The sequence below is a fragment of the Chaetura pelagica genome, unplaced genomic scaffold (genome assembly GCF_000747805.2).
Source record: "Chaetura pelagica isolate M959 unplaced genomic scaffold, ChaPel_1.0 scaffold138, whole genome shotgun sequence".
Taxonomy (NCBI): Eukaryota; Metazoa; Chordata; class Aves; order Apodiformes; family Apodidae; genus Chaetura; species Chaetura pelagica.
The window spans coordinates 5,490,604-5,510,023 of record NW_009954215.1 but is presented as its reverse complement, the minus strand read 5'-3'; the positions used below and the strand labels follow the sequence as shown (position 1 = coordinate 5,510,023).

At 45.6% G+C, this 19,420-nt stretch overlaps 1 protein-coding gene across 1 annotated transcript in view; it reads right to left on the bottom strand.

The window, feature by feature from the left end:
* Window positions 1–14,326, bottom strand: part of LOC104393815 — a 20,346-nt gene extending 6,020 nt beyond the window's left edge. The window contains exons 1-11 of the mRNA XM_010003336.1: window positions 14,129–14,326; window positions 11,767–11,929; window positions 11,389–11,538; window positions 10,960–11,120; window positions 9,576–9,749; window positions 8,898–9,039; window positions 8,152–8,339; window positions 7,508–7,649; window positions 6,952–7,124; window positions 2,459–2,665; window positions 37–199 (exon numbers count right to left, since the gene is read on the bottom strand). Of these exons, the coding sequence (XP_010001638.1) occupies window positions 37–199; window positions 2,459–2,665; window positions 6,952–7,124; window positions 7,508–7,649; window positions 8,152–8,339; window positions 8,898–9,039; window positions 9,576–9,749; window positions 10,960–11,120; window positions 11,389–11,538; window positions 11,767–11,929; window positions 14,129–14,326 (1,861 nt within the window). The remainder of the gene's footprint in view (window positions 1–36; window positions 200–2,458; window positions 2,666–6,951; window positions 7,125–7,507; window positions 7,650–8,151; window positions 8,340–8,897; window positions 9,040–9,575; window positions 9,750–10,959; window positions 11,121–11,388; window positions 11,539–11,766; window positions 11,930–14,128) is intronic.
* Window positions 14,327–19,420: the final 5,094 nt, after the last annotated feature.

Here is a 19,420-nt window from a genome sequence, read left to right as displayed (position 1 = left end):
CATCCTTCCCTCCCACCCCCCTCATTTCTCTAGTACCTTTTCCGTTCTGAATTTGGTCAAATATTGGGATGGATGGTCTGTCCACAAACTCCTCTGTGTAGTTCACAAGTGCCTCCCGCACAACTTCGTACCCGGTCAGGACCACAACTTTCTGGAACCCAAAGTGGAGGGTGAAGATGGGGCCATATTTTTCTGCAAGCTGAAAAAGAGATGAGGTGTGATGGGAGGGGAGGGAGGGAATGTGCAAAGGGCAAGTGCCAGTTGCCTTCTCAAAGGACATATTACATCCTGGTGCCCTGCTGGGAATGCCTGTGGAGCCACTATCTGCAGAAGGGCATCTGTGAGCTGTAGCTCATCGTAGTCAAACACGAGGCATTTTCTATGGATGCCTGGCTGGCATCCATATAGATTTTAGGCTTATTGCCATGAAAGAACCCCCATCCCCATCAGTGCTTTAAGGATCTGGTTTTGCTGTTAAGGAGAAAGTAAATGAAAAACAAGAAAACCCACCTAGAGTTAAAGACTGGACCTCAAATGGCAACACAAGTTGGCAAACCGGAGAAAGATGAAAACAGAGAAGACATTTAAGTGTAAGTAATGATGCTATTACACAGGAAAGCTTTGGTGTGATGCTTCTCTCACACCAGAGCACTCCTGTGTCCCTGCTTCTAGACCAGAGGGGCTGTTTGCCCCACGCCGGGTGTTTACTTTGCCCTAGATGACCAAAAATTGCAGATCTGTGGCCCTCTGCATGGACCTGACTTTGGTACCTATAGCTCAGTTGTGCACAGCAGGGAAACCTATGGCAGGAGAAGGCTACCTGCACCCCTGCCTCTCCCTTTGCTTGTACAGAAAGTGATGATCCTTTTGCACCAAAAAGGGTCTGACCTAGAGAGGCTTTTTTGCTGTCACAAAGCCCAGAGCAAATTCTCCTCAGCTCCCTGCCAAAGCTGTGCCTTGCCAGGTGGTTACAAAGACAACATGGTGCCTCGGGGGGCTGAAAATCACTCCAGGACCATGTGGCATGTCCTGTGTGTGCCCCAGGGCCAGCTGTGCAATGATCCCTGCTCCTCTCTGCCAAGGAGAGGGGTCTAGGACAAGGCCCTGTGGACCTTGGCAGATGACAGGGATGCATCCACTGCACCGGGGTCCATGGAAGGCTGAATGCTCTTGCCTACATCCACCCTGGTGCTGCGGCTGCATCTTGCTCCCTGGCAGCTTGAAAAGAGCAGCTGGGGACAGCCAAGAGGAGTTTGGGTTGGAGCAAGGTGGTGGGAAGGCACAGCTCAAATCTGCTGCCTAAGCAAGCCCACAGTGCGTGCGGGCAGCCTCAGCAGGGTGACAGGGGGACCCATTGGGTGCCCAGCCAGAAAACACCGGTGCCTGCTGCTTGATGCAATCACTATTTTTTGCTCTCTGTGGGGCAGAGATGGAAGGATAACCCCTCTGGAGCAATCCCAAAGTAAAGGCAAACCAAATACAGCCGAGCAGGTGATGAAAGCATGCGGAGGTAATTCCAAAGCGCCCTGCAGAAGCTGCAGCAACGTCTGCCCAGCCCCGTTGGGTAAACTGACCCCAGCCCTGACACTGCTTTGCCAACCCCAGGTGCTGGGAGCCTCACCCCACGGCAGGCAGCACCAACCCACCCCCAGGCTGCTCCTGCAGAGCCGCCCGTGTCTGCTGAGCCCCGGCGCTGAGCCGAGCCCAGAGCTCCTCCTCAGCCGCTGGCTCTTGGCTCCCTCTTTGCTCCCTCTCTCCCCTGCAGAGGTCGGTCCCCAAAGGTGCTGGTGAGCAGGGAGCTCAGCAGCCCAACAGAAGCCCTCCCAGGCTCTGCCAGCTTCTTCTTGCACTGCAGAACAGTTAACCACCATAAGTGGGGTAAGTTGTCTTAATTACGGGTTAACAGAAGAGTTTACAGGCTATTTATTCTGAGTCCTGAGGGCAACGTTCCCATCCCTCTTGTCCTGCTGTCTAGGTTTAAGGCGTACCAAATTCATCCAGAGGGAAGTGGATTTTGCAACAGGGCATCTGGATTTTGGCCCTCTCCAAAGCAGCGTCACAGAATTCCCATTGCCAGCTCCCCAAAGCTCAGAGGGGAGGTAAGCAATTTAATTTCATGTTAGTTAGGTCCTAATGCTTTAAAATATTCCTGGGTATCCAGGCTTTCAAATTAACATTTCAAATCCCACAAGCATTATATACTTCATGTACATCATCAGAATTACATGAAGAATTCCCATATTATCCAGAGGTCTTTTTTTTAATGGTTGATCGCTCATAAATGACATTGCATCGACACAGACATTGGCTACAAGAAGCCCAGAAAAATACTATCAAGCAATTTTCACACCTTTACAATTTAGTTTGAATTAAAAAAAAATAAATAAAAGTTCTCAGTAATATATCCCAGGCAGCTTTAAAATCTAGGAGGGTCTGGGTTTGGGGGTTTTTGTCCTACCTTCATTAGTGATTTATCTTGCCTTCTAAGATCCACCAAGTGCAGGTTACCAATGATCGGAAGTTTCGGAAGAGGAGTTGGACCAGGAGGTAATTTGAAAGCTGAATTTTTATAGCCAGTTGAAAAATAGAGCACAGCTAACAATACTGCTGCACACAGCAGGCAAATTAATACAGGATCAGAGAGAAATGAAATTAAAAAAGACATTTTTTTTTTTTTTTTTTAGTAATAAATCGGTTTTGGGGAGGTTAGAAGCAATAAAAATGCAGTGGCACTGCTCAGTTTCTGCCAGCTGGCTTTCTGTTTGCTCTCTGCGATTGCTACAAGCACTCAATTCTTATTAAGGTTTGTAGAGTACCTAAATAAATACTGCATACTCCACCCTCTTTAAACACCTCAGAGAATGTGGTCTAAGCAGTTTGCAAAGCCTGTCCAGAAGTAAAGAGAGTTTCAAATTACAAACCCATGCATGTGTGTGCAAGAACATATACATGGGAAAAGGTGCTTGGCATTCCTCTATAACCTCCTCCTCCCCTGAGACCTCGAGGTCCTTTATTAGCAGTACTATGACCTGCCAAACACTCTGCTGACACTGGGAAATAAAAAATGTTTCTCTGAATCCTGTTAGAAACTCCCAGGTTCAGGTTTGGGTAGGGTTGGAGATCTCCATGTTACTAGATTAACTAATAGTATCATTACAGGACACTCACACTTTCTTAGTGTCAAGTGGAGATCAAAGGTCATTAGTAATGGTGAAGCCCATGTGTCCTGAGGGTTGTAGACCATAAACTTCTTCATAAAGTCGGCTCTGAAGTGCCCAGAAGGGATGTGATTTCAGACTTCGTGTCTGAAGTGGAGGACATGTAATAGCTAGCCACGGAAAATTAGCTTGGATCAAGTGATCATGACTGGATTCATGAGTGGAATGGAAAGACAAAATTAGGTTTGAAACTTCTGGGAGGATTCTTTGTTTTGCAGGGGCAGCTTCTAAGGGCTAGGGGGAAGAAGTTAGTGAAGTTAATGAAGCCAGGTGACCCAGCAGGCTTCAGAAGAGGAACAAGACAGGAGAATGGGATTATTTTAAGTCAAAGATCTGAAACACCTGGAACCTGCATCTCTCATAACAGTTTAAATCCTGTCTAGAGGAAATTGAGATCTACCTGGTTGAACAGTGGTTTTCAGGAGAATACTGGGAATAGACAGCCGATGGAGTAAGATTGTTCAGGGAAGAAAGAGCCATCTTGCATGATGGGGAAGCACAAGGCTAAAGGTACATTTATCCAAAGGTTAGATTATAAAAAGGCCATTACTCAGCAAATGTGGGTCCTCTCAGCCTTGCAGAGGAGGTAGGGAAGGAAGTGGACCTAATGTGAACGGTGGCACAGCTATGGTTAGCACAGTGCCAAAGCCAGCAGCTGCTTGGTTGCACGCTGGAGCTGACTGCATGATGTGGAGGTGTCACAGCAAACAGCTGCCCAGAAGCAGAAACAGCAAAGTGTGTTGCAACATTTCTGTGATTATTATATTTTTTTAAATTAGTTTCCAAGAAATGGGGGCGGAGGCAACGGTTTCCCCCACAGCATGCCTAGGGTGACTCAGCCCTGCCTGCTCAAGTGAGCAGAGAGGCAGAGGAGCTGTAAAGACAGGCAAGAAGGAGGAAGGCTGGCACAGGGTGCAGAACGTGGGCACTGGGATGAGAACTCACGGTGGCACAAGCTCTGTGCCCTGTGCAGAGCCTTTGTTCCTGCAGGGTTTTGTTGGACTGGCAGCACCTGCAGTGCAAAAGTTACCTGTTGCTGCCCCTCTCCTGGTATTTCATCCTTGCTCCAGGAGCTGCTGAAATCATGAAAAGGCCTTTCAGAAAGAGACTTAAATGATCTCTGAAAAGCCAGAGGAGGGAGTGTATTGGGTTGTTGTGGTTTTTGTGTTGTTTTTTTAAAACCAGGCTCTGAGTGCAATGCATTAAAATGACAAAGGTAAGTAAAGCTCTTGCGATGACAAGAAATTCCTGTCTCAGTGATGAGTCTGGTAGGTGTTCCTCTCCGGAGTGGGTGCTGCTACGTGCTCCCCTGGCTCAGCACACAGAGCAGAGCACAAAGCACCTGCCAGGTGCTGACACCGCTCCGGGTGCATTCCTGGGGCAGCCGGGCCCCTCAGGGTGTTCGTGGCCGGGTTGTCCTCCATCCTTCTCCCCACAGAGCCATCAATCCCCTGCTACAGCATGTGAACCAGGTGGTGCTGGGGAGGACATGGAGCATGGGCATCATCAACCCACCTTCAAGGGCAGCCACTGCGCTGCCAGTTGGCCTGCCTGGGGAGAGCCACTCAGCAAAGCACCAGCCCTGCATCCTTTAACTTAACCCCCCCTAAAACTCTCTGCCTTCCCATCAGTCCCACTCTTGACCAGCAGTGCAGCCAGGACTGCAGCCTCAGGTAATTCCAGCTGGCTTTTACCCTGATGAGGTCCTTTTAAGCAAGGGTGGGAGCCACAGGAATCACAGCAGGAGGCCCCATCAGAGAGGTGTCCAGAGCCTCGTCCTGCCTCAGGCAGCAACTGCGGTTTTCTGGAGTTAGAAATTAAATTCTTTCCTTTGAGCTGTTTGTGGCTCTGAAAATCACTCACTAAACATGTTCTGGCTGAATGTTGCCCAGGGATCCCTGTGCTCACCTCTCTCATGTGGGTGTATTAAAAGGTGGTGCAGCCCAACTTCTTCGTTTCGACCCAAAATCAGTTTCATCCCGCGACACCAGATAGAACAAGAGAGTAAAATATTTATTGATTAAGTAGGAGATAAGGTCAGGCTTGTAGTAATTAGATTGCAAATAGAGGAACAGCAAAACAAATATAAGCAAATGTAGCAGCAAAGGATTTCTTGTCACGTAGCCTGTTAAGCAGAGTCCTCGAGATGTTCCCGGAAGCTGGAGCTGGCCCCACGGGGCCATGTGTGTACAAGGGCAATGCCAGTACAAGGTACAGAGCAACTACCAGAGGGCTGCCTTTGCTTCTGTGAACTGAAGCTCGTGTGAAGAAGCAGTGTCTTGGTGAATCAAAGCCTTGTCATCCCTTCATACTCTCTTTTTGGTTTCTTTCTGTTTGCAGCACAGATAAGCTTTAGGTGACAGCAGTTTGGGGTTTATGTTATAGATTTAACATAACCACTCCCTCAGTTTCTGTAACTTTCTGTTTCTCCCTTTTTTCTTTTCATCCTAACCTGTCTTTCCTGCCTCCAACACAAAAGCATCCTCAGTCCCTAACCCACATGTGGATTCCTGCCTGTTCCACAGCACATGAAGGACCCTCCTCTCTGGTACCCGCACCACCATTTGGATTTCCCACACGTATCAGGCTTTCCCTCAGTGAGTGTAGCCTTGTGGGTACAGCTAGTTGTTCCTGCTGCTAATGGTTGCTACTTGAAATAAATCATTCATTGTAGCAATCAAACAGCTGCTCTAGGACAGCCACAGTCCCTGGGGTGTCACCAGCTTTCTACAGAGACCACCAAATGAGAAGTTAACAGCCCAGGTGAGCTACTTGCTATCAAGGTCTAACCTGCTTCTCCTTCCAGACTCTATTACCAGTTTTACATCTGTTTTTGCAGTGACTACATAAAACATCCTATTAGTCCTGACAATGATGGAGGATCTCTGCTGGCAGAATGTGAGCATTATCAGTGCTGAATTTGTAACTGCAAGCCCCAGAAATGCTTCACTTTCTGTGGCTGGTCTTTTTCTGCCAGTTTAGGGATCTAAGATGGCTCACTAAGGGATGGGGCAAGTGCCAAAGCCAGCACGAAGCCAGGAGAGGTGAGGGAGTAGTAGAAATGCCTTTCTTAGCAGAAGCAGAAAGCTGCCAGATTTGCCCCATCATAAATAGTCTCTTCAGCATAAAGTGCCTGTGTGAGTTGGAAGGAACCCACTTCCCAAACCTCTCAGATGTTTTCTGATAACTGTCCTGTGTCTGGCTCTTGGCATCAGCCCACGTTACACCCTCGGGTCTGGGACTCTGTAATAAAGATAAGGCAGGTTGTATGGCACAATAGAAGCTCAGCCTGAGGCTCAGCTGAACAACTGTCCTGGGGAGATTTCTAGATCCATTAAGTGCCTGTTGTCTCCACTTGGGACATCGATAATCATCTCTGCTATAGAGCTTGGACTTTGGGTGGAGAAATTCCCCATGGAGGCTCTCGAGGGAGAGCCCCTGATGGGTTACATCTATAGAGGAAGCTTGAAGCCATTTCATTCTTTCAAACAGCCTTGAAAACTGCGTCTCTGATGTGCTGTTCCAGGAATGAATCACACAGTTTGTGAGAGCAGTGCTCAAGGGGGTCTGGAGGCTTTGCTTTCTACGGACACACCACGAGAGCTGTTGGAAAGAATAGCATGAGTGAGAGAAAACCAGCAGTGCCCAGTGCTTTGCTCTGTAACTAGACTTGCTTTCAAGCTGGAAGTGTTCACTGTTCTAACCCCATGTTATTTGATCATTCAGAGGGCACAGCACAAACCAGGTGAGGCATAGGGGTCAAGGTGAAGCCAACATCAGCAGTGAGATCTAGGTCTGACTTATCCACTCCCGGAGCGGGTTGGAAAACAAATTTGCGGAGCAAGCCTGCAAAGAAGAGGAACAGCTCCATTCTGGCCAGTCCTTCTCCAAGGCAAGCCCTTCGTCCTGAAAACAAGCAGGAGAGAAGTAAATGATCAGCACCATAACTGCTAGTGTTGATGTCTGAGACCTTCTAAAATGGATGTGCAGTCTGTCAGAGCAAGCTGCTGAGGTAGGAAATTTTTCCTTCCTTCTCTCTGTACATTAGAGGTGCTACTGACTTGTCTCAAACCACACAGATGCCTTTAGGTATGTGAGACCATTCATGAAACTGGTGTCTCCCAGATCTTCCAATGAAGAGGTGGTTACATGCAGCAATGGTGGACAGGACAAATGACCAGAAATCTCTTATTCTATGGTCTGTGTCCTCCACTTTCATATTTTTCTGGAATCAGTGGGAACTGTGCCATGATCATAGCCCAAGCTGGTGCCCACCTTACCCATCTCACCTATGGAGAATGGAATAAATGCCTCTCTCCTAATGAAGTTCCCATCGGCATCCAGGAAGTGGGAAGGGTTGAACTGATCTGGGGTTTTCCAGTATAACTTGTCATTCAGAGCAGAGGTCAGCAGTGGAATAATCTCTGTACCCTGAAAGAGATCAAAGAAACTCACAGGAGCTGTTTAGAGCAGATCACTTTCCTTGTCAAGCCAGGGTGCTCTCTTTTTTTCTAATGTGAAGAGGGAAACAAGACTCAGCCATGGCAAACAGAACTGGGGGATGCTTCCCTGTCCTGCCGTGGCTCTGCCTGTCATCAGTAGCTGCTGCTCTCTTTTTGGACCACAAAACATTCCCTTCTCACGCAGCCAGGTCTTTCAAGAAAGATGCTGAAGTAGAGGTTCCACATTTGGCATAAGAGATTCAAACCAATGTGGTTTAATTAATCACTGTTTTTTCTGGCTCCAAACAGCTGTAACAGACCACAGCCAAGTGCATGTTTATAGCAGCTACCCTGGGTCCAAGATAAAGAATCATATAATCAATTAAACCACACATCATGGTGTCTTTAGCTTTTGATGTTTTTCTTCTTGTCTGCTTTAAACAGAAGTGTAAGGAACTTGTGCAGTGGAAGCTGCAAACCTCAAAGCTCACCTTAGGAATCACATAGCCTTGGAAATTCACATCGGTAGGAGTGGATCGTGAGACACCCATTGGGACAATATTGGCAAACCTCTGTATTTCATGTATCACTGCATCTGTATAAGGCATTTTTTTCCGGTCCTCCAACTTAGGCAGCTCTCCTGGTTCAATGACTTGGTTCATTTCTTCCTGAATCTTTCCTTGGAGAGAGGAAAGGATTAAGAAGCTGATAACCCTCTTATCTTGCACCTGGAATGGCCTACAGCTTGGCCAAGATGTAGAAAAGGGGAAACTTTGAGGGGTATTTGGGAAAAGCAGAAGTGGGTGAGTAAGGGCATGGTGTGGTTCTTTTGGGTTTGTTGCTGAGCCAAGGGAGCTTGAATGGAGTCACTCCAGTACACCCCATGCCTGATTCTGCTCACACACCTTTGCTGCCCCATAGCCTTCAAAAGAAACCAGATCAGAATCATCTCCTAAAGAGCCCTGTAGTGATGTAAGCCCATTGCCTGCAGGAGAATAAGGCTGGGAGAGCTTTACTCTAACTGTAGACTGGCCCTGAGCCTCTCCCACTTGGTGGGGCTGGATTATTGAAATCCAGCTGAATAAAATTCCTTTGCAAAGTCAGTGGTTGTTATCTCCCTCAGAGTACTGGGAATAATTAGTCTAGACAACACTGAATGAGTCCCACTCCCTGCCACAGCCAAAGCCTTAAGCATACAAGTATAAGCGTATTGTACAGGAGGAGTTCTCAGCCTTACTCTGGATTTCAGGGTACTTCATCATCAGAAGAAGCCCCCAGCGCACAGTGGTAGAAGTAGTCTCAGTCCCAGCAGCAAAGAGGTCTAGGGTGGAAAACATCAGGTTTCCATTGTTGAACGTAGTGTGGGGTTTCTTTGACTCCTTCAAAATACACAGACAACAGCCATCAGTTCTACAGTGACTGTTACCAATATGTGACCATGTTGCCAGCATTTCTATCTGCATTTTAGTTTTTTGTGACTTTACATGCTGTGAGAAACTGAATTATTAGTATTTTAGCATTAGGAACTCTGCTGTATGGAATTTGTCTGGTCCCAAGCACATGTGCATTTCCCAGGTGCAGATATTAGGTTACTAGGAATTTAGTTACTGCAATGAAGTTCACAATGTACCATTCTTGCAGGAAGGTTTGGCATGATCTCCTCCTTACGTGTGCTGAAGCAGTAACTTATTTCACTCATGTGGGACATCCTGACAACTAGATCCTTTAACCAGCAGTTCCAGAGGAGTGAGTACAGTGCAGCTCACTGTGAGTATATATTTATATATATTCTTTGATACACTCTGCTCACTGCAGTTCTTCTGTTTCCCCTCACTCCCAGACCCTGAGTGTTGGTCAGTCCTAAGAATAAGAGCTAAGAGAATAGAAAGACTCTTGAGACTTAGCTTTGAAGTACCTGTTGTTGCTTCATCAGAAAGGCATCAACAAAGCCTGTTAAGTTATTTTCACTAAGCTCTTCTTTGTGTTCCTGGAAGAGCTTCTGGAGAAAAGCATTCAGCTCCCTGATATTTTGAAGCACAGTCTTGGAAGCTCCAGAGAGAAATCCAAGGGTTGGGTAGAAATTATATAACTGTGGAGCAAGAGAAGTCTTACTGTTAATTGGCATGTTGAACACATACTGGGATCTCACATCACACTGCTGGTCCCTTGTCCCATGCCCTGACATTCCAGGCTGTAATTCACCCATGTTTGCTTGTACAGTCAGAGCAGCTACGAATTGCTGCAGAAATCGTGCTCTTTCTCTTATACCTCTGCCTGAGGCTTTGTCATGACTTTTGGGAGACTCATCAGCTTAATCTTCTTTCAGGGCTTCCAGCAGTGTAGGTGGTGGGACAGAGGGTCTTAGAGGTAGAAAGATGGGAATGAAAGCATTGTACTTTTTCCAGGGAAAACCCTCAGGTCCATCACATCCTATGGCAGCAGATAGGGCTTGAACTGTCTACCTTCCCAGACAGACAATATTGCCATGTCAACATGATGCTTTCCAAGCAATTAGCTTAGGCACAGCACCAAGATAAGCCAACCACACTGCTCCTAGAAGCTGGACTGGGCATGGCATTGCAGTATGTCAGATGGACAAACGTGCTGTCAGAAGAAAGGAGGGGTCTCACCCCTGTTCCTCCCAGGACAGGTATACACATCTTCAAGGAGGCCACTAGCTACCTTGCCAATTAAACACCTGAGATTAGCTGTCAGCTAGTGCCTCATCTCGGGAGAGTGTCTGTACACAGTGTGTGACTGATCTGTGCTCGGGTGGTGAATTTTTGGGCTTAGCTAGTCTGGAGTCACAGCCAGCCACGGACCCCAGTGCAGCTCAGAAAGATGACTCCACCAACGTTCAAAGCAGAAGCTTTGTGTCAGGAAAGAACAGGCTTATATCACCTGTTAGTTTTTTAAGGCTGAGTTTCAGTGGCCAAAAAACAGCCATAAAAGTTTCTCAAACCTGATTCTAGGGGAGGCAGAACTAAGCCAGTCACTGAAGGTGTAATACAAGGGAACAGATTTGAGATGGCATTTCAGAGCCAGTCTCTGATATGAGAGAAGTATTGTGTTTCTGCTCTTCCTTTTGTGAAGACCTTGGGTTTTTTTTTATTTTACTAATAAGATTCACGGGCTAAGCACAGGGGCCTGGGAATCTGTGCACTGTGGATACAGGACATAGATGTGTTCTGTACAGTCTGTCTGGCTGATGATGTTCGTGCTCTCAAGAGGCAAGATGTGGGAGGCAACCTGATTTCTCACAAAAAACTAAAAGCTAAAACATAAAATCAAGCTCTTACCAGCACCATAGGGGAGCCCAACAGCTTGGTATTTTCATTTATCAGCTTCAGCAAAGTTAGAAATACAGGATCATCATATTCAAACCTCTCTCCAAACAAGATAGAGCAGATGACATTGGATACAGCATTGTTGAGTATCATCTTTGTATCAAATGGTTTCCCTGTATTTCAAGCAATGAAAACAAATGACAAAGTGATTATGTTTTTTTCAGTCTGGCTTCCTATGGAAACATAGTCCTGAGCTCCTAAAGAAAAAACTTTTTCAGCACCCAGAATGCAGAGCAGGGAACTCAGTTTCAACATTTTAAGGCCTCAGCACATGCTGAACTTTAACCATGAGATACCATTTGCTCAGCATTAAACTTTCATTAACCTTTATTGTTCTGCTAGACAAGTTTTCTGTCTGCAGATGAAAATCTTGGCACTCACCATGATAGGATTCAAAATATTTTATAAGGGAATTTACTTCCTCCAGGATTCGGATCTCAATGGTTCTCTTTCCCATTCCAAAATCTCGCAGTGTGGCCAAGGTGAATCTTCTCATAGTTTTCCATTGCTCTCCATGGCTAAATGCTATGCCTAAAACAAAGGTGTAACACCCTTATGTTACCCATGGTTAGTAGATGTTTGTAAGGCCTTCTTACATACTGTACCAAAGCTGCTGTTATATATACAATGTTACATATTTGCTGCTGTTACAGCTACAATTATATAAACAAAAAACAATCTGTAAGGGGATGATACTCTCTGCTGTAAGAATATACTGAGCACAAACTACAAAAACTAACCAACGAAAAGATCACTTGCCATTTCCTTGTGTCATTTTCCTAAATATGGGTATATCTGCCCTCTCTCCAAAGTCTTCAGCATGATTATAAAGGGCATCCTTGATGGTTTCATATCCAGCCAGCACCACCGCTTTCCTGGGTCCAAAATGCACAGTGAAGACATTGCCATATATCTTGGAGAGCTGTCAAGGTGAATTAAGTATGTTCATTCAAAACCAGATCTGGACCCAAACGCTAGCACTACCCACCCGTGGTGGTTTCTAGCCTGAAAAAAGCCTCCCAGCCCTCCCTGAAGTCTCCAGGTGCTGCTGTAATGCAACTAATGAGGAAAAGGTATCAACTGCCAGCATCTCTGCTTGCACACTGTTTGCACAACAAGGTGTCTGCTATCTCTGCTCCTATCAGAGCAGTCAATAAAATGCCACTGCATTCCTGTGGTGTTCTGCAGCAACAGGCCAGCCTGCGGATGCCACTCTCAGGAGGCTGGTTAGAAAATGCTGTAGCAGGCAGGCCTGTTTATTTTAATGCTGTTGACCTGAGGCAAGCGGGTGTGCACGTATCTTGGAGGCTGAAGCCACAAACATTACAAAAACAAAGCTAGACAATAAGTCTTTCTTTCAGGACAGCACTTGTCTCTAATTATGGCAAGGTGGGTAGTGTTGCAGTCAGCACAAAATTATTTGCTGGCCACCAGAAACTTGAATCCGACTAGGAAGCATGTTCTTGTAGATAATGTCACAGCAGCTCTAGGCTTTTATAGCAAATTAAATATGAATCATCTGTTACACAGAAGGGTGGCTTTGACAATCTAATAATTCACTCAGTATTTTAGACTTCGTTTCAACACCCTGCAAACCCTCCGCTCCAAATGTCGTCCTGTTGCCGACGTGCCTAGGTTACCATTTGCTATGCATTAGATCCATTCTGAAAATTGAATTTCAGACTAGAAGCAGCTCCTGTTACTACACCAGACAAATTGAATTTGTTTTCATCAAACCGTGGTTTGATGGCTTGGGAGATAACATTAACACTGGTTCTTTGATCCCCAGCAGCTCTTAGAGCGGGTGGCAGAGCCGGGGAACCACGGCCGCCTCCCAGCCTGCCTCGGGTCATTTCTTTGCATTAGAACTTCTTGGCAACAACTCTGTTATTTCTCAGCAGCACAAGTGTTGAATGTGGCAAACCTGAAAGCCTAAAGAAAGATGCTTGGCAGATTATAGGAAATGAGTCTGGTGTCTTTGTTTGATGGTGGGTGTCATAAAATCCCCCAGTACCGCCAAAAATATTTGCTCTCCCACACTGGCACACTCAGACACAGCAATGATTGGATGGGAGTGACCAGAAGCCCTTCAAAACCATGCTCTGCGTGGTCCTCTGCGCTGTAAATCAAGACCATCATGTGACTGCTATAGCAATTCTGTACTTTGGCAGCCCAGGATGCCCCTACTTCTATGACCGGCTGGTGAATTTCCATGTCCGCACTGCAGACCGTTGGGTGGGCTGAAGGAGCTCACGGGGGACTGGCTTTCCCCTGTCACAGCCTCCAGAAAGCACACACAAGGTATGTGACAGGTCACTGAGGGCACCTCAACTGCCTCTACAGCAACCAGAGAAATCTGAATTCACATTGACCTTTCCCCACTTCCCTATGGGAGCAGAGCAGACAGTTTCTGAAACAAACATTGCACCTGGGTTTATTATCACAGAATAATATTTAAGCCCTTTATTTATTTATGTATTTATTTTCTGTTTTAGAAATAAAAGTATCCATGGAGCTGCATAAGAAAAAGCAATTTGTTTACCTAGGAATACAAAAGCCACACATCAAGTCTTAAGTAACCCTGGCCTGAGTGTGTGTGCAGGGGAAGGGATGGGCAGGCAGAGTCGAGATGTGCTTTGCAGGTATATAATGAGCTTCGGAAATAAATGTGCATATGGCCCCATTTCCTCTGCTGGGGGGATGATACCCTTTCTTCCTCCCTTCGCCCCTTTATTCCTTTTCACTTGCTTTTAGGAGGAGAGGTCTGTCTGCAGTGAGACATCTCTTGATGGCAGAAAGTTCTGATCTGTCAGCAAGCTGGCCCAACTACAGTCTTCTACCTGCAGCCTCTGAGGAGCTCAAAATACCAACAATATGGAGCTGATTGCAAGGAATGAAGGTCTAGGTCTGTGTATGTAAAAAGGAAGCAATATTTATATCTATAAATACTTGTATGTGTATACCTCTGAAGGTAAAGTCACTCCACCAGCCTGTCTATGCCCCAAATGCCTCATTTCTGCCCTCCACACAACACAAATACAACCACATCTCCATTTCCCTGGTTGCATTCCTCGCTTCAGGAATTGCACCTTTTCCTCCTGCTTGCTTGCTCCCACCCTACCTCTGTCAGCGACTGGAATGGCTTTTTCAGGTCCACCACATTCAAGTTTCCAATCAGAGGAAGAGGTCGTGGCCCAGGAGGCAAATTGCAGACCGACTTCTTCAGGCTGGTAAGAAGGTAAAGGAGGGCAACCAGCCCTGCTGCCAAACAGAGCAGTGAGCTGGAGCCCACGTTCTGCAGCAAGCTCTGCATGGCCATGTCTACATCAAAGTGTGGGTGTGAGCATCTTGGGGTCCCTTTATAGTCCTTCTGTCCTTGGTGGACACACCTTCTGGGCAAGAGGCTTTACACAGAGAAAAGGACTCTGAGGTCTTGTTTACTTTCATTTAGACCTGATGTACTTTTTTTTCCATGCCAAATAAAACACACTGTTTTATTCTGAAGCATGGATTATCTTAATCCAGAGCTCCTATTTCATCTAGAACATTGGGACAAGGTGTTTGTTTTCCAGTGAAAATCTGTGTTTTGGGCACGTTGTGGTCTATGTGATTTCATGGGTAGAATCAAGGGACAAGACCCATGCTGGGTTGCTGTGGTGGTGCCAGATTGCTGGACTCAGCTGGACCACTGGTGATGCAACAAGTGAAGCAGGACACAGGAGGGAAAGCCCACACTCATGCATGGCCCAGGGTGCAGCTGGCAAGGAAGTCCTCAGGGAAAACAAGGCTGACTGAGGAGCTGGAATGGCGGTGGCATGAAGATGTGCTAATTCAGGGTTGCAGCCTGGAGAAGATCTGTCTACAGGTGACAGCTCTGATTCTTTTTACTTTCCTTCCACCCCAGTGAAATCAGTCACCTCCTTGAGCAACACAGCGCTTTCATTGCTGACACTGTTATTGACATTTGTCCCAAAAAATCCTCTACTGGCAATCTCCAAATGACCCTAAAACCACCATTTTGCAGTTTGCTGTTCACTGTGTGCCTGGACATCCCTCTCTATGTCTCAGTTGGGTGATGACTCTTTCCTGGCTGTCCTGCCTGTTTATGAGAAGATGTATCCCATCCTCTAAGATAAACCATCCCCTCCAGGGAATGTTTCTGCCTAGATTGGGAAAGAGATCCTGGATCATTGTAACCTGGAAGGAGCCAGGATCAGGCTCTGCAGCTGGCCAGGCAGAGGCTGGATGCTGCCTGGGCAGCTGCTGCAGGGGGTGCCAGCCAGGAGGACACAGTTTGGCACTCAGGTGCACTGAGTCACACACCAGGGCAGGGTCTTGCAAGGGCCCACGTGCCCGGGCAACTGCTCCCCAAGAGCCACCTGCACCCTTTGCAGCCTTGGGCATGGCAACAAAGCAGAAGTGATCATGAATGAGAGGCCACAGTGGTAAATGGGGGCTCTGGGGATAGAAGCCAATTTGATGCTCTGTCACATATTCTCAGGCAGGGATATTTTGCTCCCCATTGCAGATTTCATCAGATTACTGGGCCGTGGCTGGTGTTCAACCCTTTAGATATCTTTAGTTTTAATAATACTTTTGCTAGAATCCTCCAAGGCTCCTGGGTGCAGGCTGCACTGGTGGAAAAATGATGATTACTTATTAATAATAATAAAAGTACATTAGCTGAAGGCAAAGAGAATCAATAAACTCTAACTAGATTGACACAAAAAAGGTGCCTGCACGTCTGCCTGTTCTCCAAGGCTTGTTACCAGGAGTGGAGTTTTTCACAAGGGACAATTACGCTGTGCAGAGGAGGACTAGGCAGGGTGGGCAAAGAAAGGAGGGCATGTCCACCTCAAGATTTGCTGCACAGCTCTGAGGTTTTGGTCTGCACCCTCTTCTCCCAGACGTTTCCAAGAATGTCCTGTTCTGCTGGATTCTGAGCAAATGGTGTGACCACTGGGAATTTTGAAACTTCATAAGATATGGTAAGAGTCAGGAAAAAAAAACCCTACATGGGCCCAGTTGGTACTGATGGAAGAAATGTGTGGTTTCTGTTTACATGTAGCCCCCATGGCTCTGTTGGAGTCAAGCAAGAAAGCAAGAGCATTTGAGAAAGCAAGAGCACTTTCTAAAGGGCTTTTAGGCTTTTTAAAGCTTCAGGTTGTAGCTGGTGATAATATGGGGTGAAATCCTTTCTCAAGTAATGAGCCCATGGAATTGCAACCTGCAATTCAGGCAGGTGCACGTGCTGCTGGAAATGGTGGGTGAGCTCTCCAGTGGGAGGGTATCATTGCAGTTCTAAAGTACAACTTATGTGGCGTCCTCACCTCCATTTCCTCCTCACATACCTTGGCTACCAGTATGCAAACCTGAACGCAGCCTACAGCGGAGTGGTTGACTTGCAGGTGAGGCATCCCACACAGGACTGGGGAGAAACCATTGCTCCATTGGTTTTTGTCCTTCTGCCAGCCCAAGCCAGAACTGATACCATCTTCAGGTAAGAGGACTTTGTGGGCAGAGCTGAGGAAACTAATCAGTTCCTCCTAGAAAATGAGCCTGTACACTAAACAGCCACAGGATCATCAAACTTCTGTGTGCTCATCTGGAGGGGGACATACAACCTCCTAATGGGACACAGGTTAATAATGCTACAATAACAGCAGGATAATGCAAAGAAAGAGCTGTTATAAGGCCATAATTCAGCCAATGAGTTCTGATAAAATAATAAACCAGGAGAGTGAACACCAAGTGCTTGTGTGCCTTGTGAGGCTCTGCAACTGATTTACAACCTTGAGATGCCTATCAGCCCATGGATTGTTATCAGGGATATATAAAGCATGAGCACACCCTATTAAACATTAACATTTTTAAAGACTCAGATGTGTTAAAACTCAGGCTGCTCCTTGCTAATGGATTTTGCTCCCCTTGACAAATGCCAATGCAAAAAGAAATCAAAAGCTTTCCCACTTTGACCCCTTTCCATTTTTCATAATTATTGCATTGTTTGATTGGATTACACTCACTGTTTCCCATCCTGCAAACTGTTTTTGTTTTTTTTTCTACAAGATCACTACAGGGTAGTGATCAGGATCTCAAGTGTTCACTATGCTCATTTTTATACAAATAACTTGTACTGAATTGTTTTAAATTTATCTTTCAAATCTATGTGTTGCACACCTGCTCGGGGAAGAAAGACTCCTGAAAAATGCTTTTAAAAATCATTCTTTTACTGCCAATTTTCAATGAAAGATTCTCGAGGGGGGGTTTTTGCATTCTCAGAGCTGAAGGATTGTATATGATGGGTCTGGTCACTGAAAAGAAAATTTAAAAATCTTATGCATAGGATTAGGGCATTGTCTCTGTGCAGAGCCTAAGAGGACAGTATTGCCCACTCCTGTTAAGCATTTTAGGAACACACCATTCTCGGGAACTTTGTTCCTTTTAAAAGCCTTGCTCTTTTACCAAAGAGATGTAATTTCTTTATGAGTCTCCCTCAGTGACATGGGGAGATCCTGGGATTTGGTGCTGATAATGTACTTTTTAATAGGCATATCTGTAAAAAATATTTGCAGTAAAATCCATGATGAGCCAGAAGAAGGAACTTCCAGACCCTGTGCTTAGGCCAAGGCAGCGTGACTTGGAAGGTGGTATCGAGGAGCTCAGGTTAGGAAGAATTGATTTTCAAAATACAACTGAACAGATCAAATGCCTCGATGTAGCTCCAAGGATCTTCCTGTTCTGGGTCTCTAGGATCAGTCTCTCTCAACAAGAATATCGCAGAAATTACATGAATCCAAGGACAGATTGGGGGACATCACAAAGGATAATTATTTGGCCGGTATCTACAGAGCCAGGGTCCCAGCATCTTACTTTTGCCCCACCCCATCCTGATGCAGGTAGAGATGTGAATTTAAATATACCAGAATTGCAATTAGCAATGTTAAAAAAAAAATAAAATAGTTTGCTTTGGCTTTCAGCACAGTGTCACTATTTCTTCCCCTCTAACCTGATGAGGCTTTGGCTCAGTCATACCAGAAAATTAACTATCATTCTTTACATCTTTCTAGAGCACATAATATATTAAGGCCCTGACCCTACTGGCATGAAACCATGATTTCCCTTTAAGTGCAAAACAATAATATTCCATTAATCATCCACAACAGAAATCCCCATTCCCCAGACTTTTCTGGCAATATTCTGCATTTTTGCTTGTCTAGGACCTTGAATTGAAAGGGAGAAAAATGGTTTACAACAGCCTGTGGCAAGTGATGTAGCAAGAGGCCTTATGTAAGAGCTGGCGGGTGCTGGCACGGGGGTGAGGCCAGGAATGAGTGATCCTGGAAGGATGTTTCTCTGAGGTGTGTTCTGTGCCTGGGCTGGGAACAGCAGTCTCAAGGGCACAAATTCCAGCGTCTGAATGTGCTTGGTCTTGTTGGACTCATTAATTTCTTACAGCTATCCCAAGTCAAGCTATGAAATCCCCGGGTACTTTACTAAAAACCTTTCATGGTTTGTCGATAAATTATCTTCAAATTAACTACCTGATAATTTGAACCTGTAGGCTCTTAAAAGATGGAGCATGGTGAGAGAGAGAAAATCATGAAAGTCCTGGACTTTGCTCTCCCCATAAAAAGGAATATAGGTTCTGCTCTGGTGTGTTATTCCATCTGGTGCTTCCAAAAGTAATACCAAGTGTGTAAGAACTCCTTCAGAAGGCACGTGTGTGCAACTGACAGATAAGCACCAACAGTGGAATGAGTTTTCAGTGTGATCTGACAACATTGTAAAAGAGAAAATATTTTTAACTGTTACTTTATTCCATAATTAATGAATTTTTAGTCCAGACTTAATGACTAACAGCCCTGATTCAAGCAAAGGATTATTTTTTTTACCTATTAGGTTGTGTAACTTGAAATGGGAAGATCCAAGATTTTTCCTAGTTTGGGGAGCCTCCTAAGTTGAGCCTTCTAATTTTTGGAAAGAGCTCAGGACTCCAGGCTAGGGATACTGTAAAACACTAGATGCTTTACAAATTATCTGATCTTTCTTATACAATGGGCACCTTTTTATGGGTACCTTTTTACTGACAGAGCTATTTCAGATTTCCCTGGTGCTGTGAATGTCTCTTGCTCCTTTGAAAGATAATATGTGAAAAGCATTTCATTCTCTGTTCATGGCACTGTTTTTACTGCATTCTTTTGGAACTGCTTGGCTTACTCTGCAAATGAGGTTGTGTTTTGTTTGTTTGTTTTCCCAGTGGTTATCTAATGGGGGGTTCATTTGATCTCCTTGGGAAAAATACATACTAAAGTGCTAAAGGACATGTATGAGGTTCTAAGACAAACTGTAGCTTTAAAGGAAACTCTACAAGATGCAACTGATACTAGCAATAAAAACATTAAGTAAGCAT